General features: G+C 32.6%; 1 protein-coding gene across 12 annotated transcripts in view; it reads right to left on the reverse strand.

The window, feature by feature from the left end:
- The window catches only part of LOC129247722 (multidrug resistance-associated protein 1), a 58517-nt gene continuing 44236 nt past the window's right edge, over nt 1-14281 (reverse strand). For all 12 annotated transcript variants that reach the window (XM_054886983.1, XM_054886987.1, XM_054886992.1 and 9 more), the window contains exons 13-16: nt 13196-13413; nt 11565-12068; nt 2294-2675; nt 1-2149 (exon numbers count right to left, since the gene is read on the reverse strand). In XM_054886983.1, the coding sequence (XP_054742958.1) occupies nt 1958-2149; nt 2294-2675; nt 11565-12068; nt 13196-13413 (1296 nt within the window). In that variant the 3' untranslated portion in view covers nt 1-1957. The remainder of the gene's footprint in view (nt 2150-2293; nt 2676-11564; nt 12069-13195; nt 13414-14281) is intronic.

Here is a 14281-nt window from a genome sequence, read left to right on the forward strand (position 1 = left end):
TGGATTTGTACATTTGTATTATATGCACATATATAACACGCTTTATTCTCATTTCACTTTGTAATGATACAAAAAATATACATTATCATATTTATAGTGTTGACATTCTAGCAAAAAATGTATCTATAAAGTTAAAAAATCGTACATCTAATTTAGTTCCATGATGCTAAGTATCAGAAGGCCATCCGCATTAACTTAGTTAAATATTAATTACAAAATTCCTTTTTTCTTTTGTTTTCTTTATCAATAATGAACAATAGGGTGTTTATATATAAGTCGCTAAATTTATAATAGCAATATATCTAAGTTATAGGTTTCAGTTTTTATTTTTATGCGAAACATAATTGAAGACAATAAAAAAATCACACTATTTACACTTATGCTAACACAAAAATTAACAATTCAAATTGAAAAACTTTAAGGTGAAAAAACTATTACAATTTGATAGTATTTGCAAAGTAATATTAGCGGGAGCGTGTCATTATTCTGTATTACAAAATTCTGTAAATTGCAAAAAAATTCTGCTTTTTTAAAATTCTGCTTTTTCAAAATTCTGCATGTTTAATGCGAAAAATTCTGCTTTATTCAAGTTTTGTGATTTTCGTCATACAAGAAGTAACAAAATAAACATTTATTCCATAAATATACATATGTATATGTTTAAGCGACAACAATACTTTAGTTTAGCCAATTACAATATTTTTTGGAATTCTTTTTAAATATGTAGTATGACTTAATTCATTTCTTTTCTTAATAATTCTTCGCAGCTGTTCGTTTTTTTTAGAAGAGTTCTACGCAAAAATACGGTGGATTGCGTAGCCTGAGTTGGACTGATGAGGGTTATCTTTTTGAAGTGCGGCCGAAGGCCGCCCACGCGAAAAGAAGTTCTACGCAAAAATACTGTGGATTCTATCGAAACTGAAGAAAAAATTATTATTATTATTATTATTTTTTATTTAATATCTGGAATAATAATAAAAAATAATAATAATAAATTAAATAATTACATTCCCTCTTTAACATTGTTAACATTGTATTTTAATACAGAATTTTGTAATACAGAATTTTGAAAGCAGAATTTTAGAAAGCAGAATTTTAAAAAAGCAGAATTTTAAAAAAGCAGAATTTTAAAAAGCAGAATTTTGTTTTTAGAATTTTGTACATACAGAATTTCGACACCAATCCATATTAGCCCTATACTCGTTTAAAGACAAATGAGGACACGCAGTTATGCATTATGAAATCGCTTCCATATATAAATATCCGCTTCAATGGTGCAACGTGAGGTAGATTTACTACATCAGTAGAAATTTTGCTACATCAGTTATCACAATCGATTATTTGTTTGAATTTCGCTTCTCATCGGAACTTCGCACACTTGAACAAGTAGGAGAGAAACAAAACAATATTGTATAATCGTAAATATGTCAATTAAGTAACGATTGAAACGTGCACACTTGAAATTAAGTATTTGTTGGTGTCGCATTAATATTAACGGGTTGTTGTACACGTTGCCATGTACGTTTGTAACATTTTTTCTTTTGTTTTTGTGTTTATCTATGTATGTATGTTAGGTACATAACAGTGCAATAATTTTAAGAACTACATGCATACAAAATATAAAATAAGTTTAACTATTACTTCTGAACAATTGAACAACTATTATGTATCGTATTATGAGTAAGTCCAAACAAACAGTAAATAGAAATAATAACGCACAAAAATGAAACCAAATTTTGTCTCTTAATTTTTGTGTCTATGCAAATCTCGCTTAGTAGTGTGAGTGTAAAAATGTTTATTAATAGTTGTTCGTCTGTTTATCCGTTATAAGTAGTTGATTTTTTTGTTTTTTACAAATAAGTACTATACTGGCGCATTCAATAATGTTAACTTTATCCTGCTTAATTCTGAACTCAAATTCTTCATCACGAAAAACCATATTAATTAAATAGTACATTTACACTAGATTGGCATCCTTTGCCATGCTGTAGAATGCCGAGTTGGGATTATCCAGTAGTTCTGTAGGTGAAGCAAACTCAGTAATTTCCCCCTTGTCCAGTACGATAACCTTGTCCGAGTCTAATATTGTATTCAAGCGGTGGGCAATTGTTAGCACAGTGCAATCCTTAAATTCCGATCGAATTGTTTTCTGTGGAGTTTCATTTTTATTATTTGTATTAAATATTTTTTCTTATTTGTATTATTTTTTTATTATTTTCTTACATCAATTAAATAATTTTCAGTAATTATATAATACTATTTTTTTAAATTCCTTTTTATAATTTTAACTTACTTGAATTAAGTCGTCAGTTTCTAAATCCACAGCGGCTGTCGCTTCGTCAAGCACCAAAACTTTCGTCTTACGCAATAAGGCGCGAGCTAGACACACCAACTGGCGTTGTCCTACAGATAAATTTTCACCACCTTCATTAATCTCATGATTTAAGCCAGCAGGAAGTGTCTTAACGAACGCCTTCAAATGGGATAGTTCCAACGCTTTCCAAAGCTCGTCATCCGATTTCAATTCGAATGGATCTAAATTGATGCGAAGTGTGCCAGAGAATAACACCGGATCTTGCGGAATAATTGTTAGTCGTGAGCGTAGCATATGCAGCCCCAGAGTTGCAATGTCTATGCCGTCAATGAGAATGCGTCCACCAGCTGCCTCGATAATTCTATGAATGCAAAATAAAAATTTAAAGTAGAAAATTTATACAAATTGTGAATAGGTTGCAGAAAAAGGTGGCTACAATAAAAGATTAGAATGTTGTTGCGATAACAGCGTAAAATATTCCATAATTTTTTTGGCAATGCTGCTGGAACGACAGTTATTGATTGACTCAATATGTAAGTACGTTCTTCTTTGGGTTTGTCACAGATAGATAAATAAATAAATAATTGGCGGGAACAGTTATGTTAGGTGTTTGGCCGAGCTCCTCCTCCTATTTGTGGCGTGCGTCTTGATGTTGTTCCACAAACGGAAGGACCTACAATTTTAAGCCGATTTCGAATGGTTTTTTATGAGGAGCTTTTTCATGACAGAAATATACTCGGAGGTTTGCCATTGCTCGGCGAGGGGCGAGCGCTATTAGAAAAAAACTTTTTCTATAATTTTGCCGTTTCATGCTCGAAGCTTTGAACTACGTATTCCCGAATGATAGTCACGCACCAAACATTCGGCTACGGCGGCCACAGATACTTCTGGTTCATTCGTGTATGATAAAGATAAAGAGGTAATTACTTAGTCGTGTCATAGTTCTGCTACAAGTTAATTATAGATATCAAATTATAATCCTTTTTTTCTTAATAAGAGTAAGTTTTATTTAATCATGTAAATATAATATTAAAAAAAAAATTTAATTTTCATTCGAAATGGTCAACATTTGCTTTTACACAAGCCTTCAAACGATTAAGACATTCAGCTATTGCAGCACGCACGGTCGTCGCTGTTCGAACCAAAGATTGTTTGAGTTTCTCTAAATTTTTGTGAGGTTTTCGACAGGCCATGTTCTCCAATTCTGACTACAAGATGTAATGCAATGGATTCAGATCTGTACTTCCAGACGACCAATCTGTAGTATGATTATAAGTCGGATATGCCTTAACATTAATATTCATAAACATTTTGTTTTGGTTTTTATTTTATTGTCCACTTATGCATTCACTGTGCTGTGCCGTTTAAATAAAGTATCATATTTCTTAAAAGGTTCATTACACTTGAAAGTAAACGCAAATATAGCTAACGTAATTATTATATGCGCGGCGCGTGAATGCTAGAATCATATTACACAAGTAAACACCGAAAAATTGTTGTTGGCTTGCATTGATAAAAGTTACTATAAAAACGCTTGTAATTAGTATGTAAGACACAAGAAAGAAAATAATCGTTCGCCAAGCTGGATGCCTAGCTTGGAACGATAAATAAATAAATATATTTAACTCAAATAAATATTCTTTCATTACATGGCGATCCTGCCAGCTTGGTGCTAAGATTTTTTTGCACAAGTGGCGGAAAGCTCAAATGCTTATTCCAAAGTCCAGCTTGGTGCTAAGATTTTTGCACAAGTGGCGGAAAGCAAATACTAATAACAAAGTCCTGGTATTGATCAGCCAATAAGATCTACCAGTTGCGTGAAGTTCCTGGTCTGGCCAATAGACCAGAAGATAGATGACCACAGAAGGGCCGAAAGCTATCTCCATTGAGGAGTACAGGAGAAGAAACCATTTATTAAAGAAACCAGCCGATCAAGAACCAGTCATCCCAATCATAAAGAAGCCAAAGCGCAGAGGCGGCTATACCCAGCGCATTAAGCGAGAGATTGGATATCTCCTCCGAGAAGTCAACACTCAGCCACCACCACCTTGGAAAAAGGCTTGCTCCATTTGGGAACGCATCTCAAAATTGGAATTCCTGCTGCAACAGCGTAAGCAAATTAAATAAATAAAAACAAAAAAAAAAACTGTGCGTGTTTCACGCAGACAGTATAGGCTGACAAGCGTTAACCGCTCGCAGAAAAAAAAAATACAATAAATTATTTCTTTACATGGCGAGAATTAAACCACTTTGGTTATGAATATATTAAGCAAAAAAAAATGATTCGGAAAGTCATTTTAAATTATGAAAATGTTTGAATTTGATATAATATACTTTCTAATATGCTTACTTAATAAATGAATTAACTTGAAAAACAAAAAATTTTAAATCCAATGTAAAAAAAAAAAAAAAAAAAATTTATACATGCATTATATACATATATACATTATACATTATTACATTGCATAAATTATTTGATTTACGGTATAAGGTCCCCAATAGATAATCTTTCAGAAATGGGAAAAACCTTTGATAAACCCAATGCCAATGTAGTAAACGAAGTAGTCGTTAACACTGGCTTAAATTTAGTAGAAATTTGCTTAATTGTAATCACAGTCGTAACCTTATTGATATTAGCATTAAAATTATATGCTATGCATAATAAAAAACTAAAGAAAAAGTATATGAGTAGATCTAATGAGTTAGACAAAATATGAACAAATGGTCCGAAATTCATAAAACTTTACTGATAGAAAAGGAAAATTTCAAAAAATCGTTTAAATGTATAAATAAAAATATACAAATAAAACAGGAAACAGTTAAAAAACATTTAGAAAATTAAGTATTAGCATTAGAATCAATTAGAAATTTAACTTATATAAATTTCGAGCGACTCACAAAGGATCATCAAAAAGAAGCTCTTGACATATTTTGGCAACTACGAGATCAATTAGTAAAAGTTTTAGCCAAATACAACATCCAACAGGAAGTATCTCATTCAATTAATGAGAAAATTTCAATAAATATTATTGAAAACCCACCAGCTAATCTATTAACAAAGCATGAAGCAGTTTCCTCAGAAACAGATTGTCCAATTACTAATTCAGAAATAGAGTCAGAAGAAGAAGGCGAAATGACACAAACAGTTGTGGAATTTCTCAGCACGGCTGCAAAGCTAGTGACTGAATTCGATGGTAAACCAGAAAATCTACGGTCATTCTTAGATTCCTTAAAATTAGTTGAAGTGATCAAGGGTGAGCACGAAACTGTTGCTGTTTCACTCATAAAAACAAAATTAAAAGGGAATGCCAGAAATCTCATAGACACAGAGACAACAATCTCTGAAATAATCACAAAACTTAACAGGTCAGTTAAAGGAGAATCGGTAGAAGTATTAGCTGCAAAAATAATGAGTATCAGACAGAACAACAAACCAGCTAATAGTTATTGTAATGAGATAGAAGCTCTTACAAAAAACTTAGAAAATGCCTATATCACAGATGGGTTGTCGGCAGAACTCGCAAGTAAATACTCGACACAAACTGCAGTAAAAGCATTGACCAAAAACTGCAGCATTGAAAAAGTCAAATTAATAATGGAAGCCGGCCATTTTAACAATATGAACGATGCGATAAGCAAATTCATTGGTAGCTGTACTGAAGCTACAGGACAACAAAACACAATACTACATTTTGGTCAACGACCATTTAATGGACGATTTGCCAGAAATGGAAGGTTTCAAAGAAGAAACAACTTCCCTAGAAATCAAAATCGTTCAAATTTTGATAATTTAGGAAATAATAATCAAAATAGAAATTGTTACCGACAAGGCAGACCAAATTTCAACCGGAACATGACACACAATGTACGAGTTGCCCAATCGGACGAAAACAACTCGGAAAACTAATCTATTCCTCTAAGATACATACGCTTAACCTTAACTATAGCATTTTTGTACAACTTAAAATAGCAGATTTAAATACAAACATTACACTACTTGTAGATACTGGCGCAGATATATCACTCTTAAAATTCAATAAATCCACTTTTCAAAAAATAAACACAAAACACATTACAGCATTAAGCGGTATAGGGCAAGGCAAAATCAGTTCTATTGGTACAATATTTTTTGATTTAAAATTTACGAAATTTTTAATTCCACATAAATTTCACGTTATCCCGGATAACTTTCCAATTCCATGTGATGGTATAATAGGCATGGATTTCATGAAAAAATTCAATTGTGTATTAGACTTTACTCAAAATTACGATGCTCTAATTCTGAGACCAGATAATTTAACACAAATTATAGAAATACCAATAACAACAACATGTAACGACGAAATAATCATTCCCGCAAGGTCAGAAGTTATACGAAAAATAAACTTACCTAATACCTTGGATGAAGCACTGATTCCAAATCAAGAACCACACCCTGGAATATTTATAGCCAATACCTTGGTAAAACCTGACAACGCCTATATCCGCATTTTAAATACAAATTATAATACAGTATCTTTAAAGCAAAGCAACATTTTAACTGAAAATGTTTCTGATTACGACATAATAAACAATAACACGGGAAATGCACAAAGAAAAACGGACATTCTCAACAAATTGAGAAAAAATTTTCCTAAAACATATGAAAAACAATTGACAAACCTATGTTCCGAATACAGTGACATATTTGGGTTAGAAACAGAAACAATAACAACAAATAATTTTTATAAGCAAAAGTTAATGGTTAAAGACAAACAGCCGGTATACATAAAGAACTACCGTATACCCCACACACATAAGGATGAAATTGAGAGACAAGTAAACAAACTTATAGAAGACAAAATAGTCGAACCATCATTTTCAGAATACAATAGTCCAATACTATTGGTACCAAAAAAGTCTCTACCGAACACAGTAGAAAAAAGATGGAGATTAGTAATCGACTACAGACAAATCAACAAAAAATTAATTGCAGATAAATTCCCGTTGCCGAGAATAGATGACATTTTAGACCAACTCGGAAGGGCAAAGTATTTTTCATGTCTCGATCTAATGACTGGATTTCATCAAATAGAACTTGATAAAAATTCAAGAAATTTCACATCCTTTTCAACCAACAACGGTTCATACAGATTTACTAGACTACCATATGGCTTAAAGGTAGCACCTAATTCATTCCAAAGAATGATGACAATTGCTTTCAGTGGTTTAAAACCAGAGCAAGCTTTCTTATATATGGATGACTTAGTAGTCCTTGGTTGCTCTGAAAAACATATGCTTTCAAACTTGAAAAATGTTTTCGATTTATGTAGAACACATAATCTAAAATTACATCCTGAAAAATGTTCATTTTTTATGCATGAAGTAACCTACCTCGGGCATAAATGTACAAACAAGGGGATACTTCCAGACGACAATAAGTACTCGGTAATAAAAAATTATCCTACACCCACAGACGGAGATAGTGCAAAAAGGTTCGTCGCCTTTTGCAACTACTACCGCAGGTTTATTAAAAACTTCGCTGAATATTCAAGACACCTAACAAGGTTATCTAAAAAGGGAGTTGCTTTCGAATGGACAAAAGAATGCAATGATGCATTTGTGCACCTCAAAAGAGCATTAATGAGTCCTACATTGTTACAATATCCCGACTTTAAGAAACCATTTTGCTTAACAACAGACGCAAGCAAAAACGCGTGTGGTGCAGTACTTACTCAGGAATATGAAGGAAAACATCTACCAGTAGCATATGCCTCCAAAAGTTTCACAAAAGGAGAAAGCAACAAGTCGACAATTGAACAAGAGTTAGCTGCCATACACTGGGCAATAACCCATTTCAGACCTTATGTCTATGGTACAAAGTTTTTAGTTAGAACCGATCACAGACCCCTGTCTTACCTGTTCTCAATGAAGAATCCAAGTTCAAAACTAACACGAATGAGACTTGATTTAGAAGAGTATGATTTCGTAGTAGAATATCTTAGAGGAAAAGATAATCACGTCGCGGACGCTTTGTCTCGCATTACAATAAATGACTTAAAAGATAATCACGTCGCGGACGCTTTGTCTCGCATTACAATAAATGACTTAAAAGATAATCACGTCGCGGACGCTTTGTCTCGCATTACAATCAATGACTTAAGGGAAATAAATGAAAAGAATCAAAATTTATACAAAATAGTGACTAGATCAATGTCGAAAAATAACAGCAGTCCAACTACACAGCAGCACATTAAAACATATGATAAGCCCAAAATATATGTCCCAATTAATAACACTGACGTCAGGAAATACAATAAATTAAAGATTACACCCACGCGATGTTACATCAAACGAGGAAAATCTATAATGGCATATATAAAAATTGATGACTTATTTGTTAATGGGAAAATTGACTTAGGACAATTCTTCTCTAGGCTCGACGAAGTGGCCGACAAATATGACATTAATAATTTACAAGTGGCACCTAGCGAGAAAATTTTCGAATTTGTCTCGATTAATGATTTTAAAAATAAGGGCAATATGATATTAAATAAAGTAAAAGTAGCGCTACTGAATGAGGTGACCCAGATCAATGATGCTAAAACTGTAATGGACATTCTAAAAAGATACCACGATGACCCTATAGAAGGCGGTCATTGCGGAATTTTCAGAACACTTATGAAAATTAAAAGACATTACTTCTGGAATAAAATGTCAAAAGATGTTGCTAAGTACGTAAAAACTTGCGAAAAATGCCAAAAAACCAAAATAACAAAGCATTTAAAAAGCCCAATGACTATAACACCAACACCTACAGGTACATTTGATACAGTTATGGTAGACACAATAGGCCCACTACCTACAACAATTAATGGCAATACTTATGCAGTCACAATAATATGCGATATGACAAAATATTTAGTCACGATACCCATCCAAGACAAAAACGCCAAGACAGTGGCGAAAGCAATATTTGAAAAGTTCATTCTTACCTACGGTCCAATGAAGACGTTCATTTCGGACATGGGTACAGAATACAAAAATTCAATACTAACAGAGCTATGTGAATTGCTAAAAATAGAGAAAATTAATTCAACTGCTTACCACCACCAAACACTAGGAGTAATAGAAAGATCACATAAAACTTTCAATCAATACGTAAGATCTTACATATCGATTGACAAAAACGACTGGGATGAGTGGCTACAATACTTCACATACTGTTTTAACACCACTCCTTCTACAGTACATGACTATTGTCCGTATGAATTAGTTTTTGGAAAAACACCAAACATGTTTCAGCAGTTCAAAAATGTAGACCAAATTACTCCATTATATAACATACATAACTACGCTAGAGAAGTAAGATTTAGGCTAGAAGTAGCACATAAAAGAGCTCGCAATATGATAGACATAGCTAAAATTAAGCAAAAAACATTTTATGATAAAAATAGTTTAGATCACAATTTTAGCATAGGCAATTTAGTTTTACTTAGAAATGAAGTGGCCCATAAACTGGAACCCCAATATTGTGGGCCTTATACCATTAAAGCAATAGATGATAAAAATAATGTTACTATAGTCGATAAGTTATCTTTAAAAGAACAAATAGTTCACAAAAATAGGCTTAAGATTTATCAACAATAAGTAGTTTTAAAGACCGGTCTAAACTTAGAAAATTAATACAATATATACATATAAATAAAATTAAGATTACTCTTATGTACATTTTTATTTTAACAATTCAATGTAAAAGAATGTTCATACAAAAAAAAAGTTGTATGAGCATTCTTCCGAAGAAGGGAGGTGTAGTATGATTATAAGTCGGATATGCCTTAACATTAATATTCATAAACATTTTGTTTTGGTTTTTATTTTATTGTCCACTTATGCATTCACTGTGCTGTGCCGTTTAAATAAAGTATCATATTTCTTAAAAGGTTCATTACACTTGAAAGTAAACGCAAATATAGCTAACGTAATTATTATATGCGCGGCGCGTGAATGCTAGAATCATATTACACAAGTAAACACCGAAAAATTGTTGTTGGCTTGCATTGATAAAAGTTACTATAAAAACGCTTGTAATTAGTATGTAAGACACAAGAAAGAAAATAATCGTTCGCCAAGCTGGATGCCTAGCTTGGAACGATAAATAAATAAATATATTTAACTCAAATAAATATTCTTTCATTACAAATCTTCTGCGGTTATGAATCGAGGAATATTGTTTTTTAGCTAATGCTGGGTGGTTTTTGTTGGAACAGAAATTTGCTGGAAGATCCAACGGTCTCTATTGAAGAGAGTACTGCTCAATTGCTTCACCACACCTTCTAAGACATCCTCCCGGTACACTTTCGACCCGGTCTTAACCTTTTTTTCACAGAAATGAAGGGATGTAACGCCTTTACAAGGCATTCCCCACCAAACCATTACGGGGGCTGGATAGTGGCCACGCTGAGCCCTTCGAACAACATTTTTCGCGTCTTTTTAGCATAGATTTTGTCGTTTTACGTTTCTGCGAATTCTTTCTCGAACGGCTTTTATGGCTGCACTAGTTCGAAGCACGCGAGGACGACCACGATTGATCGTGCGGTAAACAAATATTCTCGAAAAATTAAGTTTTTCTAGCAATTCGTAAATCTCACTTGCACTTTACCACACTTTTGTAATTCAATCACTGCAATGCGATTTTCCTTAGCTCCCCACTCCATTGTTAACAAGCGAAATTTGCCACGAAACTGAGTATAATTTATGAGTAGCAATAATAACAGACCTTTTTTCTGCGAATTCGTGCTCGCCATATGCTTTGCAAAATTTTTCTCAGAATTAAGGGCAAGACTAACTAGTAATCTTAGTAATAGAAGAAATTCCCTTCTTTCTCTTCCTAAAATGTGTAAAGCCCGCCGAGGGGCAACACTTTCGAACTCGGGCTCTACTGTATTCACCATTTCTTTATTAGCGAGAACACTTGTGACGCGTGACTTGTGGTCTACATGTTAAGGCACTGCTTAAAGTGTGTAAGCGCACTCAATTACTTTATAAATGTGCTTAGGTTTAGGTTATGATAATATTTCTGTTATACAAAAGCTATACAAGAGCTATGATTATATTTTTAGACAGGTGTCTTATATCTTCTGCGACCACAAATAAATTACTTGCAATTCTTTTTTTTTTTTTTTGTACTAGAATATTTCTACCATAGTTAAGGTCTACCGTACACTTTGTGTCGTATTATGTACTCCATTTATTTTTGTTGATTACTCACCTGAATAGAGACAGGGTTAGACTTGATTTTCCGGCACCAGTGCGACCGACAATACCGACTTTCTCACCACCCGCAATCGTAAAACTAATGCCTTGTAAAACCAAATCCAGGCCCTCACGATAACGCACTTTGAAATTTTCAAACACCACTTGACCTTGCACTGGCCAATCGCGTGGCACTTTCGAGTTCTCCAATTCCCAAGGTGCCTCCTGTTTGGTCTCACCATACTCCTTAATACGTTCCACAGCCACAATGTTTGTCTCAATATCGGACGTCATACGCACCAACCAATTAAGCGTCTGGGTCACCTGCAAGGCATAACTTACGGAAAGACCAACTAGGCCAGGATTCGATTGACCACCCAATACAGCGAATAATGCAGCGAAGAGAATGATTAGATTGCCAACCATTTCCAGACGAATGGCGAGCCAACGATTCGCTATCAATGAGGGATATTTGCAGACTTGATTTTTATCCACTCGAATATCAGATTCATCAATGAAGCTGAAAGTGGGAAGGAATCGTGAGTAATTGAATAAAAATTTATGTTCGATGATATATTTATATATGTATGTATGTATACGTGTATGTACAGTCATTCAAAAAAGTTTTGGCTCAATAATTTTTGTTTTTTACATTGCGAATATTCATGTTTTTCATGCTACATTTTTTCGTTAATTTTGCATGAAAATATAATTTGTATTATTGCACAGAAAATGTAGAAATAATAATTATAACAATTTTTTAATATAAAGAAAATTTAAAAAATGCATGCATATTTCAACAAAATTTCGAATGTTTTACTTCAAATTTTTGAATTATGTTCTGGTATGTAATTTTATAGCTCATTTAATTCTAGGTGCAGGTGTCCAATTGCTGAAAATTTCCGTAGATTTTTAATACATTTTTCGGCTGGCCGTCTCTGCGTTTTCTTCCCTTCAAGCATTGTATAGATGAATATGTACAAGGTGGCAGAAAATTAATCATCCTATTGCAAGACTTATAATTTTTGCAAATGGCGTTGTATATCAAACATATTTGATACTAGTGAACTAGACAGCTGCAGTATACAAAGAGATAAGCAATAGAGCGCGTAAAAGTCAAAGCAAAGGTGTCCATCAGTTAAAACATTTTTTTTCGTGATTTAGTAAAAAAGTTATTCAAATTCCGTCCAAAGACCAAAATTATACAAGTACGTCAGCAAAAAACAAACTTATTAAAAATCAAAAAGTACTTCAAATTCCGTCCAAAGACCAGAGTTATACAAGTGTGTCAGCAAAAAAAAAATATATATATTAAAATTCAAAAACTACTTTAAGAACTCCAAATGTTCACTTTGTTACTCTAGAATTTAATGAGCTAAAAAACTGCATACCAGAAAAACATTTAAAGCTCTGCGTAAAAAGTTTGAAATTTTGTTGAAAATTTTATATATTTTTTAATGCCCTATAAAATAATATGTATGAAATTAGCATGAAAAACATTGGAAATATTGTCAAAAAATCACTGTGTCAACATTTTTTTTTACTCCTGTATGATTATAAAAATTGTTATCCGAAAATGGTTTTTTAAAAGAGGAAAGTTTTTCAAATAACAACCTGTTTTCTCCACTTTGTAATACACAAACTTACCGATCTTGCACTGAGTAGGCGCGTATCGTTGTCACACCCGTGATCGTTTCGCTGAAATGTGTGTAAATTGGCGATCGCGAAACTGATTCCAAACGCATCAATTGTCGGGATGAGGCGACATAGAATCGTTGCGCAAAGTAGTACAATAACGCAATGGGCACAATGACTGCCAAGAAAATCGGCGTCGACATGCTAATTACCACAATAGTGGCTAAAACCTTTGTATGGCGTTAGAGTAAAGTGTAACGCAAATTTGAAGAAAGGATATATAATAATATAAAAAATAGGTTAATACAATTTATAGGCAGCTTCATAAATATATTAGAATTGTGAAAAATGATATTAATAATGAATGAAATTATAGTTAAAAGTTGCAATATGTTTAGTAAGTAAAAAATGCCATTACTTGATTCAAAAATTCTCGGATGAAACGTATAAAAGGTTTCGTCATAAATTTTTAAATTATTCTTGTTTTTGCACAAAGTAATAGAAAATGCAATATATAAAATAACAAATTAAGAAGGTTGGCATGAAATTATGGGCAAGTCTATTAATGCTGCGTCGAGTTTCTGCGGGTAATCAATGCTGTTGGATTTTGAATTTCTCTTTTTTTCCTTTTTCAAAATTCGGGTTAATATTTTTTGCAAGTTCGCTTAAATGTAGCAATCTGAGAAAAATTCAGTTTTATACGAAAAATATTTTTACTGAATATCCAATTTATATACATATGTACATATTTTTTAAGTCTAAGTTAGCTTAAGATTCAGTTTCAGGAGCACCGATTAGATTAAAAGGATATACAAGACAGTCCTAATTATAATATTATATATGTATGTACAATACAAGTATATATTATATATACAAATACGTTTTTCGTTTAATATGTAGGAATATTAAACTGATTAGTAAAAAAGTATATACACATTATTTTAATTAAATGTATAGAGTCTTTCAACTTCGAGTTTGTTTTTATTTTTTAATATTTTTTTATTATTTTAAATTATACATATATAATATTTGTATGGGAGTTCACTGTTTTTTTTTTTTTTGTTTTGAAATACTAAAGGGTGAGCAGATGGGAGGTGT

Source organism: Anastrepha obliqua, chromosome 5 (genome assembly GCF_027943255.1).
Source record: "Anastrepha obliqua isolate idAnaObli1 chromosome 5, idAnaObli1_1.0, whole genome shotgun sequence".
Taxonomy (NCBI): domain Eukaryota; kingdom Metazoa; phylum Arthropoda; class Insecta; order Diptera; family Tephritidae; genus Anastrepha; species Anastrepha obliqua.